Source organism: Crocuta crocuta, unplaced genomic scaffold (assembly GCF_008692635.1).
Source record: "Crocuta crocuta isolate KB4526 unplaced genomic scaffold, BGI_CrCroc_1.0 scaffold755, whole genome shotgun sequence".
Lineage (NCBI taxonomy): Eukaryota > Metazoa > Chordata > Mammalia > Carnivora > Hyaenidae > Crocuta > Crocuta crocuta.
Genome location: NW_027531305.1, coordinates 591,531 through 607,105, shown reverse-complemented (window position 1 = coordinate 607,105; position 15,575 = coordinate 591,531). Strand labels below are relative to the sequence as shown.

The window sequence follows — 15,575 nt, the reverse complement described above, 5'->3', positions numbered from 1 at the left end:
TCTGGGTGCTTCCCCTCCTTCCTGCTCTCACTGAGGTGCATTTACTCAAGTCATTGGGTTCTGGAGCGTCCTTTCTTACCTCCCAGCTGGGCTTCCCTCCCACCAGTACTGCCTCCAGGCCTGCCGCCCTGCCTTGATTCATGCCCCAGGCACTTCCTTCCAGCACCACGTGGCCATTAGTTCTGGACAGACTTGTACCACAAGTAACCCTGAGAGAGGGAGGGAGAGAGGAAGGATCTTGTGTCTCCAGAGCCTGGAACAGGCCTATCTGGTCACATCTGCCTTTGGAAAGTATTATAGTCCACAGTGTTCTCACTGTTCCCACCTTCAGATGAAGTTGATTTAGGGAAATGCCCCTCCTTGGTCCTGAACTCCTGGAGCACTGCTCGTGTCTCCCAGTGTCTTGGGAGATGCTCTCCAGCCTGTGGCCCACTTCCCCATCTTTAGCACCGTTTGGGGGGATGGGTACCAGGAAATGGCTTCATGCCTTCAAAGCCCCCTTACTCCCCCTTCCTGTAAGTGTGCCTGGCCTGTTGTTGTGGTAGAGCACACCCATCTTAGAGGCTGCTTCTCTATCCCCACCCCCCTTCCTCAAGTCTCCAGAGGACCCTGAGAGGGCAGACTATAGATACCCACCTGGTGTCTTAGACACAGTTGGGCCTCATTAAATACTTAAGTTTAGCATTCGATGCAAGACCACGTCTAGACCTCTCTAAGTCGCACTGCTGTAATATACCTACCCTCCGGTGCCTTGGATGGTAGCACTAGGGTTTCTCTCCAGTGTTGTCCTCTCTCATGAGCTAAATGACTAGTTAATTATTTGGTTTTGGGTTTTTGTTTTGTCTTGTTTTGCTTTTTGAGTGGCCGTCCCATCTGGGAAAAGGGAAAAGGCACTTGCAGATTTCTTACCTGTTTGGTGAAAAAGGATAAAGAACGGTCTTAACCCCTTAACGCAAGCATGGATTCAGTTTCCAGACTGAATCTATAAGATCCGGCCTCTTGCTCCTGTTGGCTTTGGGCTGTTCCCACTGGGTTCCCTCCCTGCAGCGGCCCCTCCCCGTGTTCACTAGCCAGGTGACACCTAGACCTGCAGTCGGCCAGAGCACCCTGGAAGGAATGTCATCTCCGTGACCTTTTGGGCCACCCTGCAAATAGGACCCATGTGTAGGGTTGGCCGTGGGGTGGGGGGTGGATGCCTCAGACCAGGAGGGCCAGCTCTCCACAGCCCCTGTGACAGACTCCCCACCAAGTTGCTTTTACATAGTGAGCTTTCCCCCTGGTGCTTTGAAAACTTGATAATTTTTCAGAACTGCGTTTACAAAAACCTTTGTGGGGATGTTGGTTTAAATTACACTTGGATTGAATTATAAAGTAATTCTTCAGCAAGAGTGCCTAGCATGTGCTAAAGTGTGTTCCAGAAAGAAAGCCATGACACAGCCAGCGAACTTGCCCTGTCTTTTTTGGTCCCCTCTGCCTACCAGAGTCATGTGATGGTAGAATCTGCCCTTTTTTCCTTAGCCTTTGCCTGACTCCCTCAGCTGGAGAGGTTTTCTTACCCGCACTGAACTCCTAGGTTTATTACTGGTGATATTCATTAGATGCAAGCAGCTCCTAGATTACAAAGTCTTTCTTATTCCGGGGACTGGGCTTAAAGCTGATACTTTGTTTTTCTTGCCAGTGGAAAAGTGTACACAGAAAGAATGCCAAATAGTCCGTACACATTTGAGCAGATGTTTCTTCTCATTAATAGAGTGTGGGAACTCTCGACACTGCAAGTAAGGGTTGAGTTAGTGTGTTTCTGGAGGGCATTTTGGCAGTAAAAACACGTACCCCTCATCTGTGGTTTTGTTAGAATAACTGGACAGGTGCACAAAGTGGCCATCGTGAGGATGCTCATGGCAGGATTTGCATTGTTGGCGTGGCCCAAAGCGCAGGGGTGGTTCAGGCGAGGGGAGTGCATAGGAAGGGGTCCTCATAAGGCATTGAGTGGGGGGGTCTCACAACAAAACCCTGTGCAGGTCACGCAAGGTGACCTTCTATATCTCTGTGAATAAGCTTTGAAAACTTGGTAAATAAAGCGAAGATTGAGTGTGGATTCATTTTTAGGTTATCAACCCTTACCTTGTGGGATTTCTTTAATCAACAGACATGCATTATTTTAGTTACTGAGGAAGTGTTCTCAGTGAGTGTGAGGATTTTCCCTGAGCACTTGGCACTGGACCTCATGAGCCACAAGCACGAACAGTTGTAATGTAAAGGACATATTTGGTGGCTTCCAAATCATCCTGTCTCCCACACAGGCAGTGTCCCTTAAAAACTCTCAGGTGGGGGTTTCCTGGGTGGCTCTCTCCGTTAAGCATCTGACTTTGGTTCACATCATAATCTCATGATTCATGGGATCAAGCCCTGCATCAGACTCTGCACCCATGGTGCCGGAGGCTCCTTGGGGATTCTGTCTTTGCACCCCCCCGCCACACTAAATGAGTAAACTTTTTTTTTTTTTTAACCCTCACATGATGTGAAAACCTGGTTTGTTGCTTATTCTGCCTCTTTCTGCATGGAATCAGTAGTGCTCACAGCCTTGCAGGCTCCTGGTCGGCTCTCTTCTCTGAGCCCTGTCCCTCATGGCACTTGCCATTGGTGCTCGCTCGTTCCTCCCTGCTGTAGGGTGCATCTGCTCTCTGCTGAGGAGGGCAGACATCAGGGGCCTTTTAGTCAGTGCAAGAAGGGGCTCTCCAGTTGGCCTGACCAGTTCCCACCAGAGGGACTCAGCCCTTGGAGGCCACACCCTCTCGTCACTGTGAGTGGCACCCATCTGCTGCCTGGTTTCTGATGATGGCTTTTCTCTCCTTGTAGAGTGCCCACTGAAGAATGTGATGGGATCAGTAGCATGTCTGCGGAGAGCGGCCCTGGGACGAGATTGAGAAATCTGCCAGTAATGGGGGATGGACTAGAAACTACCCAAATGTCTACAACGCAGGCCCAGGCCCAACCCCAGCAAGCCAACACAGCCAGCACCAACCCCCCGCCCCCGGAGACCTCCAACCCCAACAAGCCCAAGAGGCAGACGAACCAACTGCAATATCTGCTCAAAGTGGTGCTCAAGACACTATGGAAACACCAGTTTGCGTGGCCTTTCCAGCAGCCTGTGGACGCCGTCAAGCTGAACCTCCCTGTGAGTAACTTGGGCTGGGCCCAGGGCTACTGTCCTCCAGTCTCTTCCCGTGTTGCTCCTGGTGAGGGTGGGGGCAGGGAGGAGGACACAGAAATGCCTTTGGGGCCCAGCTCTGAACTCCCAGGACTCATGAGGCCCTCAAGTGATTGTTTCGGTATTCCTGATAGGCAGTCATCAGTTCTTAGATTTTAAGTCTGGGAGAAACTGTAGAGAAGTTGAAATGGGGGTGGAAAAGGAGTGCTTATAGCTTTCCTTCTGATCCCTTAGGAGAGCTGAAGTGGGAGCAGTTGGTGGTCCAGGCCCCCTACTTCTCAGGCATGGTTGGCCAGGCTGTGGAAGAGGGACTGGTGTACAGGGTACCTTTTCTGTGATGACATGGTCATCATCGTGATCACCCGGAGCGCAGGGAAGGAAGAGGTAGTGCAGTATCTCTCAGGAAGCGAATACACGGAGGGGCTTGGGTGGAGAGAGGAGGTGCCGGTGCAGCTTTGCCCTCAGCTGCCTCCATGCACATCCACCGCCTGCTCGGTTGTGACCACGGTGCACTTGATCTTGTTCTTCTGTACCCCTGTTCTGCTCTTCACTAGAGTTTTCCTTTTGCCCACATCCATCCCTAGCACATGGTACTGGAAACTCAGCTTTTATCTCTAACTGAACCTCAGGGAAGAAACGGGATAGATAATTTTTTTCTTTTCTTCAAGCATCGAGGACCAAGTGTCTTTAAGTTAAGCCCTGCTGTTTGCAAAGTTCCACAAACCCCCTGGATGAGGAGTTAGATGATTATTGCCATAGATCTAGGCATGAGTCTGTGAGGGTTTGAGCTGCCTGAGTGTAGGAACCTCACCCTCTGCCGGACATCAAGTTTCAAGAAGGATGAATACACTAGTGTGACTCTCTTGTTGTGAAAGCAGCTGTGTCTGGGACACTGGTCCAGTTACCTCTCTCTGTTGAATATGTGTCATATGCACTCAGGAAGAGCAAGTCAGGAGGAGGCACTGCAGGTCTAGATCATGAACTGGCTCACGGAAAGGGGTGGAGGCAAAAGAGGGTCTTGCTGGTGACCATGACAAGGAGTAGGGGCAGACGACATGTCACTGGAGGGAGGTTCTTGGGAGAGCTTGCTACAGCATAATCTCTGGCTGGATTAGTGGGCTGGGCTGTGCGGGATCCACAGGTGAGGGTGACCTTCCCAGAGCAAATGCAGAGATTGGGAAGAGGTGGGGCTTGGGGGGGTGGTGAAATCCAGGGGGTACTGCAACTTTTATAGCACCAGAGGGAGGTGGGAGGCCTACAGAAGAGAGCCAGGAGAATCACCAGCAGTGAACAGTCTCCCAGGTTTCCACATCAGAGGCTGCAGGGAGGTCAAAGAGATGAGGATTCCGACCTGACCCTCCTGTTGGCCTTTAGGAGGGCATTGGTGACCTTAGGAAGATGTGACGCAGAAGTAGAAACCAGATTCCCGACGGTGTGAATGAGAAGGTGAGGATGTGAAGCCATGATTTCAAGAAATTTGGCTTTGAAGGGAAACTGCAGCAGGGCCAGAATGGAGGAGGGGTTGGTTTGTTACAGGAAAACGCAGAGGGCTGAGAGGACAAAGACAGAGGAACGGGGGCTGGAGTACCTGAAATCCCGATAAGGAACATCCCCAGCTAGCAGGACACACATGGGGCAGGGGGTGCTGTCAGGCCCAGTGGCTTGGGAGTTTGAGGTCATTCACTGTGCAGTGGAGGCCAGGCTCCCTGGAGGTCACAGTGTGAATCCCTGTCTCCGTGTCTGCTGACATCGCCCTCGGCAGTTCAGACATAGGAAGAAGAGGCCGTTGTGTGGTGGCACTGATCTGGTGGTGTCTTCAGGGAAGGGGGAGTGCGAGGAGCTGACCCAGAAGGGCAGGGCAGGGCTGGCCAGCTGGAAGCAGTGTCATGCTTAAAGCCTGGTATTCTGGGGGCCTCTCCCCTCCTCGAGAAAATGTTAATAGAGCCACACAAAAAAGGGTTCCTTCCTTTTATGTTTTCTGACACCTTCCAGGAATCTCTGCTGGACTTTTCACTAGAATATCTGTCTCTTCTGTTCAGTAAACATGTACAGTTGGATTGTTACCCCCTAAACCCACTGTCCCCTTGTCGGCACGCTTGTGCTCTCCCTGTCTCTCTCTCTCTGCACTTGACAGGCCATGGCCAATTCAAGCACTTGACGTTATTGTTGGCCATAGACTAAAAAATCTATTTCCACTGGGGCAGATCTATTTGGCCTTGGTTCTCTTGGGAAAGGTGACCAGAGCCGTAGTAGAACATAGGAAGTCCGGGGTAGTCTGTCCTCGTGGCCCTCGTGGCAGGGCACCCAGGCATGCGTGTGTGGCCCTCGTCAGCTCAGGGCTGTGATCTCTGCCACTCATTATGTGTAAGCTGGTTGCTTTTGTTCCTTTCTCGTGGGTGTCAGAGTAGCTTAAAGCCTCACACCCTTGCTCACCTTTCCAGTACCTTCCACCATTTCCAGGCAAGACCTTGGTACTTGCTGAAGGATAGGCCTGCCTCTCTGCCATCAGGACTTGGTTCTGATACCCCACCCAAGCCTGATTAAGGGAGCCTCTGAGATTGCGGCCTTCAGTGGAGTTGGCCAGCTGCACGCCAGTTTCCCTGCCTGGCTCTCTCTGGTCCTTCTACTGGGAAGCCTGGTGTGCTGCCTGTTCTGTCCTCAGATACTTCCTATGGTTATTTTTAAAAATAAACATTCAGTTTTAGGATAGCTGTAGATTTAGAGAAAGCTGACAGCAGTAGAGTCTGATTTGAAGGGCTTTAGGATATCTACACCTGCCACCTGGCTCCTTCTGTTTGGCACTTACACAGTAAGAACTGAAAGTTTGAGGAGTGAGGTCTGCTGGATTTTTTTTTTTTTTTTTTTAACTAAGAGTTGTACAGGTTGTCTGGATTCCTCATTAACCTGGCTAGTTATTAAGCTACATTCAGGTACTACTAACAGACTAGCAGTTGAAATGGAAGTGTGGTGAACTTGAGTGAAGGTGGAGGCTTCTGCTCCGTGTTTCTTCAGTGTGACCAAAGCAGGGATTCCAGTTGTTAACAGGTGTGCCTCGGTGCCGGTTCCATAGGATTATGAATTTTATTTTTTTTATTTTTTTCCTTAGAGATTGTTTTTAGTTACAAATTTTTTTTTTTTAACGTTTATTTATTTTTGAGACAGAAAGAGACAGAGCACGAGCTGGGGAGGGGCAGAGACAGAGGGCAACACAGAATCTGAAACAGGCTCCAGGCTCTGAGCTGAGCTGTCAACACAGAGCCCGACGCAGGGCTCGAACCCACGGACCGCGAGATCATTATCTGAGCCGAAGTCAAAGTCGCATGCTTAACTGAGCCCCCGAGGCCCCTGCCTCGATTATGCATTTTATAGACCAGTAAAATGTCAAATCCTTGGGGGAAAGTACACCCTGCTGTGGGTTGTTTTACCAGATAAAGACCACTTTTCAAAGGGCTGTGTTTTTATTTACTAAAAATTAAAGGATTTTAACCTTACAAAAAGGGCAGGTGGAGCCTAGATCTCAGTGAAGACAACCTGTTCCCAGACCAGGGCAGTTGACAAACTTGGACATCTTCCCTCCAGATTTGCACCCAACATTTAAGAGTACTTCCCTAATTCTCACTTTGTTTTGGATTCCCATTGAGATTGCTTGCTGAGACCATGGAAGGGCTTCAGTCAATGCCGTGGCTCTCATCTGTGTTCCTGGAGTGAGATCCACAGGCCCACCTATGAATGCTGCATGGCCTGGGAGGTGACGCTGGCCTTTTGCTCTTTTTGCTCTCCAGGATTACTATAAGATCATTAAAACGCCTATGGATATGGGAACAATAAAGAAGCGCTTGGAAAACAACTATTACTGGAATGCTCAGGAATGTATCCAGGACTTCAACACTATGTTTACAAATTGTTACATCTACAACAAGGTGAGATGTGGTGGCAGGTGTCCAGCTGCCCTGCGGGGAGGGGAAGAGAGGAGAAGGAGGCAGACATATCTGGAGCCTGTGGGCATGGGTATGCGGGAGCCGATGGGATTTAGAGTCTGATGGGAGGAGATCATTTGGAGGCAGAAATAATGGGACCCATGGCTTTGCCTGTGACTGGGTGTTTCTTTTGGGGGCGGGAGGGTGCTGGCCTTGCTTTACTTCCAAGCCGTCCTTGTTAGCTTGAAGCATGTGCTTCTTGTGCCCTTGGGATTTTGGTTCTTGGGAGTGTGTAGTAGAGAAGGCGTGAGAAGGACAGTGACAACTCATTAAAAATTCCATTTGGGTGATGTAAATTGTCAGGAAGGAGCCTACTAACATGTAGTTGTGCAAAGGTGTGCTCAAACAGAAACCTCAATGTGAGAGAGGGTGTGATGGGGCCCGCCGCATCTGAAATGTGGACATGACCATTGACAACTTGTGGCCATAGAGTTGAATGTCCTCTGATGTCACTTGTAGACCTGAAGGTCACTACTTAACCCCGTTGGCCAAACCTTTTGGCTCGGCTGTGCCATGAAGCCAGATCATTTGTTTACAGTTCAGACCACAGATGTGATTAAAACCAACCCTTTCATATAGAACGGCTCTGGAGGGAGACACTATACAGAACTCAGCTTTTGACCTCTGCTGGTGTAGTGGGTAAAATTGCCCAGAAGAGATGGGTAGGTGAGTTTCTTGAAGTTTACTGTGTTTTTTTAAAGTCTCAGGTCTCATCACTAGGTTTAAGTGAAATGTGCACAGGTGAGCTTCTCAGTTTAGAGCTGAGTGGGAACAGCATGTCGTAGATGAGGCAACAGAGTGGGGACCCATAATGTAGCTCAAGACAGGCATGACCCGAGCCCTGGTGAGCTGCCTGAGGGGACACTGGGGAGCATTGTCAGAGCCCTGCTAATGTGTCTGTGGCAAGAAATCCTGTGTAATTCACGTATTTGTAGTGGAATTGTGTCAAAGGAGGGGTTCTTCAGCGAGTGGCAGGGCTTGTTAGGTACTTCAGGCACTAGGATGGTTTCTCAGGCCAGAGCTGAAGAGACTAGAGAGGGAGGTGCAGGTGGACAGGTGCTGATCCAGGCACGTGAACCTCTGTGATATCTGGTGGCATAACTGTTGTGGCCCTTTAGGGATCAGATCAGGAAGGACCCTGACTGTGATACTTCATGCTTTGGGGCAGGGGGTGGATGGCACAGGGTGGGCAGCTCTTAACTCTGTATAGAGAGGTGGTGAGGGCTTTCTGACCCTCACCCCCGTGTCTCCTTTTCCAGCCTGGAGATGACATAGTCTTAATGGCAGAAGCTCTGGAGAAGCTCTTCTTGCAGAAAATCAATGAACTGCCCACTGAAGAAACTGAGATCATGATAGTCCAGGCAAAAGGAAGAGGACGTGGGAGGAAAGAAGCAGGTAGGGCACCTCTAGTGCCCCAGCACCATTTGTGTCACATTGAAATAACAAGGACGTTGGCTTTCCTTTTCCCCAGTCTTGTCCCCTTATCCAGGTTCATTGAGAGAATAACTGAGAGTGATAGGATCAGGCTTAATGGTGGATGTGCCCCAGAGGGTCGCATGGGTGTGTGACCTCCCACACTTCCACAAAGCAGAAAGAATTGGACCCTGCTTTTTTTTTTTTTAGNCCTGGAGATGACATAGTCTTAATGGCAGAAGCTCTGGAGAAGCTCTTCTTGCAGAAAATCAATGAACTGCCCACTGAAGAAACTGAGATCATGATAGTCCAGGCAAAAGGAAGAGGACGTGGGAGGAAAGAAGCAGGTAGGGCACCTCTAGTGCCCCAGCACCATTTGTGTCACATTGAAATAACAAGGACGTTGGCTTTCCTTTTCCCCAGTCTTGTCCCCTTATCCAGGTTCATTGAGAGAATAACTGAGAGTGATAGGATCAGGCTTAATGGTGGATGTGCCCCAGAGGGTCGCATGGGTGTGTGACCTCCCACACTTCCACAAAGCAGAAAGAATTAGACCCTTCTTTTTTTTTTTTTAATGGACCTTGGTTTAAAAAAAAAAAACTTTTTCAAAGCATTTTTGTTACTTGAATTATTTACTCCGTTTTAGAGAAAAGGAATTCACCTGACCATTGGCGGTTTTAACTAACAATCCCTGTCCTTGAATGTCAGGGTTGGTTATTTGAATGATCTTAGGTGCTTATGTCAGAGCCAGGCCTGCTTTTTGATGCTTCTGAAGTCGAAGTGAAGCTCTCCCCTCCTTGTCTATCTCAGCATCCTCCCTGCTTCCTGCTCTCATGTCTCAGCCTGACATAGGATTCCAAAGGCTGGCTGCTTCGGAGGGCGGAGAACAATGAAATGTTTCTGTCTAGGAAGAGCTCTAACAGCTGCCTCTTGCATCTTGCTGTCCTTAGCTCTGTGCTGTGGGGACCATGCTGTGGGCTGTTTGCCTTCTCTTTAGAGAAGGCTTGCACCTGACTTCCCACCCTGCTCAGAAGTGGTGGCTTCATGGGAGCAAAGGCAGTTGGCCTCATCCCCTGCAGCGATGAGGAGTGGCCTAGGAGAGGCGATCCTGAGGGTTCTCCCTTAGCCACGGGTCCTGCCAAGGGGTGGCCAGTATCCTTAACATCTGGGAGTCCTGCCCGTATTCTCTGGGAGAGGGAGTTTGGTCTGCACATGGGACAGATGCAAGCTGTTGTGTTAGAGCTCACCCGCGCAGCTGCAGGGATGCAGTCTGAGCCGGTCACAAAGGGCAGCAGCCGTCCAGCCTCCCCTTGTGGCTCAGGGAGGTGGAAGTTTGCCAGTTTCCAGAAACCTTGGCCAGGGCTCCTGATGCCGGCCCTCTGCCAGAATTGCTTGCTCAGAAGGCAGCGCTTCTGGGAATGAGGACAGCTCTGTCCGAAAGTGCCAAGGAACATTTTTCCGCTCTCCATCTACAGGCCTGGTGCTAACTCTCAGCGTGTGTTTCCTGCTCCTTTGGCCCAGGCCTCCACGCTCATGAAGGCTTCTTTGTGCCCGATTTGGGACTTGAAGCCAGGACGCCTCAGGAGGTGTGGCATGCAGTGTGCCTCTGCTCTCAGGGAACCCTAGGGCAGGTGGACCAATCTGGCCAAGGTCTGGGGTGTACCGGTTGTTCTGTCTCTTAGACGAATAATCATGGTGACACTGTGTGCTGTGCCCGCACAGATGTGTGCACACCACATGTGACAGTGTCCCCATGAGGTCAGCCAGCGTGTATCAGGTTCGGCATTTAACCACCTGTCCGTTTTATGATTAGGGACGGCAAAACCTGGCGTCTCTACGGTACCAAACACCACGCAAGCATCGACTCCTCCGCAGACCCAGACCCCTCAGCAGAACCCTCCGCCTGTGCAGGCTACACCTCATCCCTTCCCTGCGGTCACCCCAGACCTCATCGTTCAGACCCCCGTCATGACAGTGGTGCCTCCCCAGCCACTGCAGACACCCCCACCGGTGCCCCCTCAGCCACCACCCCCACCTGCGCCAAACCCCCAGCCTGTGCAGAGCCACCCACCCATCATCGCAGCCACCCCACAGCCTGTGAAGGTGAGCGTTCTGTGCGTGCGTGGGGCCCAGCCCGGCCGCCACCGGCCTCCTACCACCTCAGCACCCCTTCTTTTTTGTCTTCTCCTCCATAGCAGTGAGGCTTACAGGAGACACGTCATTGTCCCTGCCAGCACTTCATGCAGAGCTTGTCCCAGCTCCTGGGGCGCCTTGTGGGTGTTTGGGGGGCATCGTGCAGTGTTTAAGTCATGGCCTAGAAGCTGCTGCCCTGCTGGCCCCCCAGATCCCATAGCTGAGACCCAGCCCTGGGACTCGCCAACTCCTGCACCCCGTTCTAATTTAGACTCTGCATGTTTGCAGATGCCACCCAAATAGCCTCTGAGATATGCCTTCCCCTGGGGGCTAGTGTGGCAAGGCTTGGCTCTGAGCAGCTTTCCTGGCACGAGGTAGGAAGCTGCTTCAGGGGGTTTCTGTGGCATCCAGTGAGCGGACTCTGCCCTTGTGCATGTGCTTTCTCCTGCCACTGGCGAGTCCTGTCCCAGCTGCAGAGCAGAGTGGTGGGACAGGTCTTTTCTTGCCTTAGTCCTTCACCCAGAGTTACCTTTGAGCCCCATTCCCCATGAATGTTGGAACCCTAGAAAGGACCTACCTGCAGGAGTGAGCCAAGGGCCAGGCGTGCCATCTGCCACCTCTGACCTTGCTTGTCGGCCCTGTGCTCTCGGCAGACAAAGAAGGGAGTTAAGAGGAAAGCGGACACCACCACCCCCACCACCATCGACCCCATTCATGAACCACCATCACTACCCCCGGAACCTAAGACGGCCAAGCTGGGCCCCCGGCGGGAGAGCAGCCGGCCTGTGAAGCCCCCCAAGAAGGACGTGCCCGACTCGCAGCAGCACCCAGTGTCGGATAAGAGCAGCAAGGTCTCGGAGCAGCTCAAGTGCTGCAGTGGCATCCTCAAGGAGATGTTTGCCAAGAAGCACGCGGCCTATGCCTGGCCGTTCTACAAGCCCGTGGATGTAGAGGCATTGGGTCTGCACGACTACTGTGACATCATCAAGCACCCCATGGACATGAGCACAATCAAGGTGAGCAGATGCCCCCCAGAGCTGGGGCAGGGCTCCCCGGGACAAAGAAGGTCAGAACTCCCTAGGCTGGTCCAAGAGGAGCGCCCAGGCCTTCCGTGCTTGTGAACTGAGCCCTAGTATCCTGCTCTTCTCACCAGCTCAAAGCAGCCCAGCGCCCCCTGCTGGGAGTCATGGGGGACAGCCTCCAGGACCATGTGCTTGGGAATTTTCTTCCCAGACAGCAGTGCTGCGCCCCCTGGTCTGGGGACAAGCCCTCAGTGGCTTTGGGCCCTGGTGTCCACAGGCACCTTGCACACAGTAAGTGATCCAGGAGGGGTTGAGAGTTGATGACTTTTCCAGGCCCTGTGTTGTGGAGACGGCCTTGATGTCTCCTCTCAGGAGGAGGCACACCAGTGCTGGATTTTTACTGTAGTATTTTGAAGTCTCTTTGGTTATGTTCATTTATTTTAAACCATTTTGCATTTCTTTCTGTTTGGGAGTGGAGTAAGCCTGCTCAAACATGGGACAGACAGAGGAAGGGACAGTGCTTATGTTCCTTTTGACCAGTGTCCTATCCCATATCACCAAAACAAGTGTATTTCAGGTCAGAACTGGTCCCAGCCCTTCCCTTACAGCCTGGCTGAAGTTCTGCCTCCATTTATTCTGTGCCCACTTGCTCCTTAGCCAGTCACAATGCCCAGAGTGGACAGGTTTGGCATGTTAGCAGTGCATTTCCCGGCCCTGACACTTGCTTTTGAGTGTCTTTTTGTCCACCTGACAGAGAACTAAGGTGATAACATCTGCTCCACTGTGGAATTGACTTGCTCCTACAGGCAGCCCTCCTGGCTGTCACGTCCCCATTGGAGCAGGGATGGGCATAACTAAGGAGGCCATCTCGTCTTTGCAGTCTAAACTGGAGGCCCGCGAGTACCGCGACGCTCAGGAATTTGGTGCTGATGTCCGATTGATGTTCTCCAACTGCTACAAGTACAACCCTCCTGACCATGAGGTGGTGGCCATGGCCCGCAAGCTCCAGGTGAGGCCCTGGGAAAGTTCCAGGCACAACCTCCTGCTGTAGAGCAGGCTGGGATCCTGGGGAGGCCAGGCGTGTATGAGCCTTTATAAATTTTATTTCTGTCGTTTGCTTTGGTATGATGCAATGTAGTTTGAATGTGGACTCAAGTCAGGATAGCGTGTGCATTTTACATTGGGGTTATTTTATTATAATCAGAGCAGTTGGTTTTGGTCTTAGGCATTTGGGATTTTGTTTTGGGGTATCCCACTGAAAACCTCCTGCCCCATACCTGCATTCGGCTGCCCTTGGCCAGAAGAATGCAGATGCTATATGTGGCCCAATCTGTTCTCCAAAACAGACCCGTCTCAGGTTGGTAGCAGACACTTTTATAAGGTAGACGCTTTGACACAGTTGTGAGTTGAAGTAACTGCACAGCTGTGAACATTCAGCAGAGCCTTGAAGTCTTTTGCCTACTAGCTGCGAGGTAGGTGCTACTAGGTGTTCCGTGAGGCCACAACTCCCTAATGGGTGCCATGGCAGGGGTGGGGGGGGAGGCTTCAGGTTGGCCTGGGCAGTGCACCCTGTAAAGTGCACATGTAGGTGGAAGGAAGGGGGCAGGTTACAGCATAATGTGCGAACTGACTTCACTTTGCTTTATTTAAAAAAGGGAAAATGTGCCCAAATTTCAACAGTGGTTATTATCTTTGGGTGGAAAAATCAGAGGTTAAAAATTATGGAGAACCGGGGCACTTGGCTGGCTCAGTCGATAGAGCACGTGACTTTTGATCTCGGGGTTGTGAGTTCGAGCACCACATTCAGCATAGAGGTTACTAAAAAAAAAAAAAATCTGGAGAATAAAGTCTGTATTTAGTACTTTTATAATCTGCTTTTTAAAAATTCTTAAAGTTACACACACAAAAATACGCAGCCCCTTATCCCCAAGGCCCCAGGTTGCTTCTGCTGTCACACGGGGCAAGCACTCTGGCCCAGCCAAGTGCTGGTTTGCACATCTCCTGTGCCCCTCCCACCTGGCCGGGGGTGGGGGGGCCGCTTCCTCACACCTGGCTTTCCCAGCCATCTGGCTGCCTGAGCCTCATTGCTTTCCTGCCTCCTGCTTCTGTTAGCTCCACACGTTGTCCCAGACTTAACCATCATAGTGACACCTACCTTCTCACACTGGAGCAGGGTTCCATCTCTCTTGTTCTTCCCTTGGCACCTGTCTGGGTCAGGGCCTGCTTTTGGTCCGAAGGATGTGTCCTGAAACTCTTGGGATAGATAAAAACTTCTTACTGGTGTGAACCTGGCTGCTATTATTGAAATGCACACTCAGCCTTGACATTTTTAGTTTATAATGCTTGTTATTTGGTTTTATTTTCCCTGAGAATTTGAGGGGGGCCGGAGTCTCTGCTTTCTTCACAAAGTTGCTTTTTCACTGTTCTGCATTTCCCATCCTTTAAGAGTTCAGGCTTTATAATTTTATGGCAATTCTCATACACGGCCACCAGGTGGTAGTGGTACCCTCAGATCTTTGTGTTAGACTTCCTCTTTCCACTGTCTTGTGAGGACTGAGGGAGGGAGGTAGCTTTTGCCCAGATTGAACTCACACCCTTTATTTGCCCTCATGCAAACAGCTAAGCCAAAACAAGGTCTCTGCCAGCATCAAGAGTGCTGTTCTGAGCTACTTTACTTTAAAAAGAACAGAAAGAGGGTGGCTGAGCCTGGGTGGCTCAGTCGGTTAAGCATCTGACTCTTGATCTTAGCTCAGGTCATGGTCTCACAGTTTGTGAGATCGAGTCCCATGTCAGGCTCTTCACTGACAGCACAGAGCCTGCTTGGAATTCTCTTTCTTTCTCTCTCCCTCTGTCTCTGCCCCCACCCTCACCCCCGCTCATGCATTTTCTCTTTCTCTAAATAAATAAGTAAATAAATAAATAAGAACAGAAAGAATCTTCCAGTATATTCTAGCTTTCCTAATTTCCGTGCCTGTTTTAAGTTTTTTGGTTTTGTTTTTAATGTTTATTTAATATTGAGAGAAAGAAAGCACGAGTGGGGGGTGGGGGAAAGAGGGTCCGAAGCAGGCTCTCTGATGACAGCAGAGAATCCAGTGTGGGGCTCAAACCCATGAACCATGAGATCATGACCTGAGCTGAAGTTGGACACTTAACTGACTGAACCACCCAAGTGCCCTGGTTTTATGTTTTTCATTTTTCTCCTTCTGGCAATGGCATGAACGTGGCCCAGACATGGGGTTTACCCATAGGAAGACCACTGAGCTATTTTCTACACAGCAGCCTCTTTCTGAACATTTTTGTTCCAGATATCAGACCGGACTAGATGAGGTCCTTGACCTGAAAGAGGGTCCCATTTCAGGCAGGGGCAGTGCCTGGGCAGGCCATTTAGCATGGGCTGCCTCTGCCCTAGCACCTTGGCCCACCTCAGGGTGGGTTGCTGTGTTACAGGAAGTGATGTCCCTTCTCCGTTGCCATGAGGCAGGTGGAGAGGCATCTGCTTCAGATGCAGAGTCGATGTAAAGGGCTTCTTGTCTAGAAAGTAGTTGCTCTTTTGTGGCATTTCAGGCTTTTTCTCTTCCTCATAAGCTTTCCTGGATCAGCATGGCTGGGATGGCTAGATTGTCCAGAGGGAAGGAGCAGCAGCAAATCCCCAGCCTTCTTTTTGCCTCTTTAAGAAGTATTAGACCTACCTCCTCTTAATTAGACTGTTCCCAAGGACTGGGATTTATCTGGACAATTACATGGAAAAGGATCCACTTGGTTTTCCTCTTCCAGTCTCTAAATTCAGTGCCTTTAGAAAACTCACATCCCACCACCTGGCAG

At 50.7% G+C, this 15,575-nt stretch overlaps 1 protein-coding gene across 1 annotated transcript in view; it reads left to right on the top strand.

Moving 5' to 3' along the window:
• The first annotated feature begins 2,860 nt into the window (after positions 1-2,860).
• Positions 2,861-15,575, top strand: part of BRD4 (bromodomain containing 4) — a 35,367-nt gene continuing 22,652 nt past the window's right edge. Inside the window, 6 exon segments of the mRNA XM_077771611.1 lie at positions 2,861-3,175; positions 6,991-7,128; positions 8,445-8,580; positions 10,412-10,701; positions 11,385-11,747; positions 12,634-12,762. Coding sequence (XP_077627737.1) covers positions 2,891-3,175; positions 6,991-7,128; positions 8,445-8,580; positions 10,412-10,701; positions 11,385-11,747; positions 12,634-12,762 — 1,341 coding nt within the window. The 5' untranslated portion in view covers positions 2,861-2,890.